The sequence below is a fragment of the Engraulis encrasicolus genome, chromosome 4 (genome assembly GCF_034702125.1).
Source record: "Engraulis encrasicolus isolate BLACKSEA-1 chromosome 4, IST_EnEncr_1.0, whole genome shotgun sequence".
In the NCBI taxonomy this organism is placed as follows: domain Eukaryota; kingdom Metazoa; phylum Chordata; class Actinopteri; order Clupeiformes; family Engraulidae; genus Engraulis; species Engraulis encrasicolus.
Genome location: NC_085860.1, coordinates 46,234,262 through 46,241,702, shown reverse-complemented (window position 1 = coordinate 46,241,702; position 7,441 = coordinate 46,234,262). Strand labels below are relative to the sequence as shown.

General features: G+C 41.8%; 1 protein-coding gene across 1 annotated transcript in view; it reads right to left on the bottom strand.

Moving 5' to 3' along the window:
- rasgrf1 (Ras protein specific guanine nucleotide releasing factor 1) overlaps positions 1-7,226 on the bottom strand; it is a 92,103-nt gene extending 84,877 nt beyond the window's left edge. Inside the window, exon 1 of the mRNA XM_063197512.1 lies at positions 6,951-7,226. Coding sequence (XP_063053582.1) covers positions 6,951-7,226 — 276 coding nt within the window. The remainder of the gene's footprint in view (positions 1-6,950) is intronic.
- Positions 7,227-7,441: the final 215 nt, after the last annotated feature.

Here is a 7,441-nt window from a genome sequence, read left to right as displayed (position 1 = left end):
ACAGACCGCATGAATCTATGAATTCTGTACACAAACAGCTCTCTGCAGGGTAGACCATTGTGGTGAATTCAAATGTGGTCTGAGCAAGGCCAACACATAACAGTGTGGGTGGCTATCACAGTGGCTCACTGCCACAGTTGTTTAAGTGTAAGAGCACACATGGAAACAACATTTCGTTAACCGCTAGACATGCTTTGCCTCCCTTACATACCCTGTATAATACTGCGTCTTTCAACACCTTTAAGATGAAACAAGAAATGTTTGGGAAAAGATTATCTGGCAATGCAATAAGATCATTCTGGAAAATCCCCTGAATGTTGTACTAATTCCACAAAAAAACTAGAAATGAACACAGAGTGCAGACCTCCACCAAGGAAGCTGTTTGATAGAACATTTGACTATGTTACACCTTCTTTTTATTTTATGTTTCTTTTTGTGGAGTTAGAGACTGGAATGTCAAAATTTGCACTGTCCCGCAATTCAATTTGTGGTCACTAGGGACTTCTAGATGTCTTGGCTAGCAATGATGGAGAATCTTTTTCACCACCAAAATTTACCAATAATCACTTGTTCCTTGGGTCATTTCCAACCACTCCGAAAATTTTCATCCAAATCCGTTCATGAGTTTTTGAGTTACCCGGCTGACAAACAAACAGACAAACAGACAAACAGGCACACAAACCAACGTGACCGAAAACAACCTACTTGGCAGAGGTAACAAGAACCTTCACTTGTTAAGACAACGTCATTGTTAGCAATGTATTGCCCAGCTATGTTACTGTGAGGGTAACCTGAAGAAGGCTTAGGCCGAAACGTCTGTCTGTCTGCCATGCTAACCCATTAAGATTAAACTGCAAGAATTTCATCCGGGAGTGCGACTTTTTTTACTAAACATGAACTTTGCTGTTTGCTTGCACCCGAAGACCTTGTAAGAAACAGTTAGGAGTTGAGAGCACTTTCTCTAAAAAAGACTGTAACCCAATATCCTCCCATATTCCCCCTATAGCCTACAGTACACCTACAGTAGCCTCGCGAGCCATCCTACGTACTTCCACCAAAGGATTGGCTCCACTACTGTAGTCTGGCCGTGCTTCTGTGTCTTCTCTGTTCTCACAACGCCCCCTCAGAAAACAGCCAATAAGCGAATAAGCGCCCCACGTGTGTGGAGGGGGGGGGGGGGCAAATGGGGAGGACACTCGTAACAATGACGTACACATCTGCGCCAGAGCCATTGGTCTGCACTATGTTGTTGTTGAGTAACTGCCAGCGATTGGGTGAGAGGTGTCCAATAATTTCAAACCATAACTGAGTGCAAACTTCCTGCTTCCTGCAATCGCTTCAGAGCAAACAAATGCCAGACCATGAATACGAAATGAAATGGTAGTATTATGGGATGGTCAGGAGGACCAGGCACCTCCCATATTCCCCCTAGAGTCTACTGTACAGTGTACACCTCCCATATTTTCCAGCTGTGCATATACACCACCTCTACACCTCCCATATTTTCCAGCTGTGCATATACACCACCTCTACACCTCCCACATTCCCCAGCTGTGGGGGTATACGCCAGCCTATATATTCATTATGGCAGGCAGCTAAAGTGGAAGCCGCATTTGGGTAAAACCGCATTTGGGTAAAAACTAGACATGTTATACCTCCCATATTTACCAGTTCTTGTTGCTGTGGGGGTATACGCCACACTGTAGCCTATACGTATCATGGCTGATGGGATGTTATGAAAGTGGATGCTGCATTTGTGCTGGTGTTGGTGTTTGTGTTGTTCTAGATTCCAAATCCCAAGGCAGCTTTGTCAATGAGCTAGCCCAAGGGAAGCATTCAAGCCAAAAACAGAGAACAACACAGCACTCTTGCCTGTGTGCAAAACACACTCGGAACTGAATTTGATTATCTATTTTTAGAAAAAAGAGGGGAGCTTCCTTTCATCCTGTGTCTACAGTACAGTAGTGGTAAATGTTTGCATGGAAGAAACAAATTTATGTTGGGGAGGTGGCCTTATGGTGCAAATGGAATGGCCAATGATCTGACTCACTGTTTGTTGAAAAAGCTCAACCACATAATAATGACAACATGGCTGACATTACCGAGACGCTTCACTAAGCGATTACGACTCTGCCATTGCCATTTTGGTAACAAGTTTAAGAGAGGTTCTTCATGAACAAGTGAAAGGGCCATACATCCGAAGGAGACATACTGTATATGTAGTGTCTTATGGAGTAACTAATTGAGATGTATCAGGGCAATTCTGCAGATTTCATACAAATTGCATACTCACTTTTGTGGGTACATGTTCAAACATTAATGGCTGTATTTAGATTTTTTGTGAATATATATTTAAGCGGTTATATATGTTGTTAACAGGTCACTAATCATTGTGTCAAAGTAAGTTTCTTTAATGTTGTTCTATGAAAAGATATATACTGTAGGCCTACTTACAAATCTGCAAAAATATGAGGGGTGTACTCACTTACGTGACATACTGTATATCAATGACTATAAAATCAGAATATTGTACAAAACCGACTTATTTTTACCAGATGTCGTGTTTCAGTACGGTACTGTAGTGACAAATTTGGGGAGAGAAAATATTTCAGGAAAAAGGCAAAGAAAGGGTAGGGAACTAAAGTGTCCAATCACTTGTAGTAGAAGAGTATTCAAAAGGTGTTTTAACAAAACTTAACCATTTTAAATTAAATTTAAAAAAAAATTAACCATTTTTTCAAGATGCTTAGAAGTGTGAATTTGCACGAAATGTATAGAGCTGCCCGCAAAGGAGAAGTAGAAGTAGGCTTCTCTTACTGCTGAACACTTGTACATGATCTTAGTTGACCTAGTTTATACACCAGTTACTCCACTGTACCAAATGTGGTAGAGATACATGGCCAGAGTACTTCTACTTTTACTAATACACTTGCGCTAACCACAAGACTAAGTCTTTGTGATTGTAATGGCTATAAGAAAGATTACTTTTTTACATTACACTTGGCAGACACATTTATCTGAAGTGACTTACAGGGTATTGGTTATGTCCCTGGAGCAACGTGGGGTTAGGTGCCATGCTAAAGGGCACTTCAGCCATGGATGGAGCTTGTAGGCAGGCAGAGGTAGAGATGGAATTTGAACCTACAACCCACTGATCTTCAGATCACCTCCTCAAACATTAGGCCACGGTTGAAAACACACATCTACTGCTTTGACATATGTACCATCTCACACCATCTCCTCACGATAGTTTGTATTGTGATGATAAAATCTCGTACCTCTTTTTCAAGTCTTTCAAGTCCGTTTAGCTCCATTGCAAGCTGACAGACACCTGAATTTTGTTGGGGATTAATAATAATGTTTTTTGCTCTACTCTACTTGTCTTTATGGGTCATGCAGACGACAGTGCATTGGCAGACCTGAAGTCCATGCATCCACATGGACACACACACAAACACACACACACACACACACACACACACACACACACACACACACACACACACACACACACACACACACACACACACACACACACACACACACACACACACACACACACACACACACACACACACACACACACACACACAAACACACACACACACACACTAGCACACTATATACTAGCACACAGACACCACCTGATTACTGACTACCCCTTCCACAGAGAGTGGACGAGGTGTAACTTCCATACACAAGGAGAGGAATTACGGTAGATGTGTGGGCTATACATGCCACAATATGTGTCAACAAAATTGTTGCTTGCCTTTCTAAAGTATTGCACATTTTTGTTAAGTAGTCTTACAATATAAAATCTCGCATATTTCTGAGTTTTCTAGAACAATCTTGCTATAGTGATTAAATTATGCATTGGAGTTCACGTGCAGTGCAGGTCTCAACAACAATTTGAGGGGGGCAAAGTATGGAAAATGTAGGCTATTTCCCAAAAGAATGCAGCTTTGCTGGCTTGTTTAACATTAGGTGTCTATGATTCCACAGAAAAAAACATCAATGTACGAACAATTGTCAAAAATGCTGACTGTCACAGTTGTTTAAGGCAGGGTTTCTCAAACTTTTCCTGCCATTCCCCCCTTCAGAGGAAGGGTGTCTGTCTGCGCCCCCCTCGAGCAAAATGGTTACGAAAATACAAATAAATAGGCCTTCGTAAAGTTTATTAGAGCCTAATATACACGTATATGGCCTATGTTCTCTAAATATTAGTGAATAAATTAATGAATATGTGATTGTAAAGTGAATGTGTTGACTTGATGGCAAAGCAGAAATGTATTAAAAAAGAAAAACCTTCTGACATAACGTACCCCCCCCTCGAATACCCCGCGCCACCCTAGGGGGGCTTCCACCCCACTTTGAGAAACACTGGTTTAAGGGTAAGAGAACACATGGAAACAACATTTTGTTAACCACTACAAGCTTTGCCTGCCATACATACCCTGTATAAAACAGTGTCTTACAGTAAAACCCCTTTAAGATGAAACAAGAAATGTTTGGGAAAAGAGTATCTGGCAATGCATAAGATCATTCTGGAACATCTCCCTGAATATCGTAGGCCTACTAATTCCACAAAAAAAATAGAAATGCACCAAATGCACCAAAATGTAATCACTTGTTCCTATTCAAAAATTCAGAAGCCTTATGATCCATACCATAACCCCCCTGAAAAGAACACTACCTGTAATAACGAATTATACTTCCATGTTAAGGACAGTACCGGCCACCCTATATGAGAGAGGGATTCTGCAGTCTAACTAAAGGGGACAGTTCTGTAGACTGTGCATCTGTACAGTACATGGTATCCAGAGACTATCGAGACTAACAGTCGTGTGTTAACTGTAAAACTTAAACACTGCAGGCATTATTGTTTTGCTAACAGCACCTGCAGGAATAACACAAAACACAAACCACGTCAACAACATCTGCAACATTATTCATCACCTATATGCCCTGCATGTATTAGAGGAACAGAAACACCAGCAGGGTCCAGGACACTGTGGAGGACAGTGCTCCACGCACTAGCCAGTGTTCCACTACAGGACACTGTGGGACGTTGGAGGTCAGGACATTATGGGGCATAGTGCTACAGGAGGACACTGTGGAGCGTAGTGCGACAGGACATTGTGGAGCATACAGGTCCAGGACACTGTGGAGCGTAGTGCTTTGTCAGCACTGGGGCATCTGCTCACGGAAAGGGACTGGGCTGAGGCCTGGGCGAGAGCTGGATCCCAGCCTTGTGCTTTTACTAAGCACATACGCACGCACGCACGCACGCACACACGCACGCACGCAAGCACACGCACACACACACACACACACACACACACACACACACACACACACACACACACACACACACACACCATCATCATCATCATCATCATCATCATCATCATCATCTCCCATGGAAATAAATGGGCAAATAAGACCTGCACATGATCCTTTCTGGCCAAACTGGCTGGGTCCCTTGGAAAATAGGACCCAAGGTGGTGGTATAGAGACTTGACATGTTTGGTTAGAATATTGTTTAAAAAATAATCCACTGCGGAAGGTATAGCCAACTGTTTCCTTGTGTGTTACACTGTAACTCTCCAACTAGTGTGCATGGGTTTTTGTATAAATATGCAGGGCTTTAAGTGTGAATATATCTGACCATAAAGATTAATTGGATTGTTGAAAATGATGGGGCCTACAGTAAATTCTGTGATGCAATCATATGGCGATGAGATAGCCTACATCAGGCCTATAACTCATTCCATCCTCCCAAACAAGGCAACTCAGCTTGCTTTCAAAGATTGTTTATGGTACATTTTCCTTTTTTCTACGCTTGCAATTTCCCACTTATTTAAAATAACACTTAAACCTCTCTAGCCAAACAATTCTTACTCGAGTTAGACTAGGCCTATAGATTAACTGTGTGTGGCTATAGCCTATCTGTAATTCCTCTATAGCCTAAAAAAAAACAAGAGAAAACTTGAAAATATAACAATGAGGAGCACACGACTAAAATCTTCTATGTTAACAAACAAAAGCCAATTCAATGGTTATTTTTGACGGATTTTTAAAACTGTTGCTACGACAACATTATGGGTTAAATAGCAGCGAGTTATTAAACACTGCTATAGCAGACGCAGTTGCCAAGGTAGGGTGTTATTAATAACAGCGCGAGAATAAAAAATCAATACGTCAAACAGAAGTGATTTTTCGGCATTTTCCCACATGGGGGCGACCCTGAGATTGAGAAAGTGCTTTCTCTAGCGTAATTTTCCCTCGACCAAAAAGGAGACTGAAAACAACCTGATACAATAAACTTGAAGATTCACCAAAAAGAACGCCAAAATGAAGGCGATAGGCTACTGAACAGTCAACATCGATTAATAAACTTCCAGGTGTCTTCAATGCCAATGACTGACAATATTGAAAAATAAACTATTTTTATGAACGTATTGCCCCCATGTAAAAATATCGATAATGCCATTGGATGCATTCTTTATTTTCATTGCAGGATAATTTCATTGATAATGTTTAGCATTTCAATTAGTCAAAGCGAGCAATTAAATCAATCCGTTTTTCGCATTGCATAACATCATAGAATGAGTTAAGTGGACAGTGACATACACATTTCAGAACATGACACTTGTGCCAAAAACGTCGTCTATATTGTTTTGACTTTAGACACTGCTGAACCCACCCCCTCCCCAAAAATCTTCGACGTAGGACACTGTTGAAACTGTTGGCTTGATCTCTGTCTGAACTGCATGAGGATGAGGCAACAATCTGTTTTAAACGAATGCCTGGTTGGATATTTTGTCAGCCACATTCCATACAACTTTCCCCCCAAAACACACAGTTTCAGTCGTGCCTGTTCCACTGACGGTCAGAACATGTAACATACTCAACGTGTGTCCAACTTGTGTAATTCTGCACGCCCTTACCTGTTTTTCTAAGCACTCCTTCGCTGATTGAGAAGGTTTAGGCGAGGGCGACCTGTCACAGACGCAGCCCTCCAACAGGTATAATCCCGAGGGTCGAGAGCTGGACTCGTTCTCGAAATAAAATAGCATGTTCTGCAGCAAAGCAAACCACTTGCTATGCCATTTTGTGTTATCTGAGCTCTTTTTGCTCAAACAACCCCGCCGCGTACCATCTTTCTTTGCCAAGAGACCCAGGTAGGTAACGTGGCCATCATTGAGTCGTATTCCCTTCTGCATTTTTGTTTGCAAGATGCTCGTCAGGGGAGAAAGCTTGTTGGTCCTTACATTTTCTTAGAAGGAGATATCCACACAAACGTGGACTTTCCTGATTAGTGGCAAACTAACGCACGTTCTGCCCATCCGCTGCAATCACCGTGCTGCGTGTAGAAGTGAAGAAAGAAACAGAAAATCAAGAAGTCTTTCATCCTAAATGTAACGGATGCGCTGAAAAT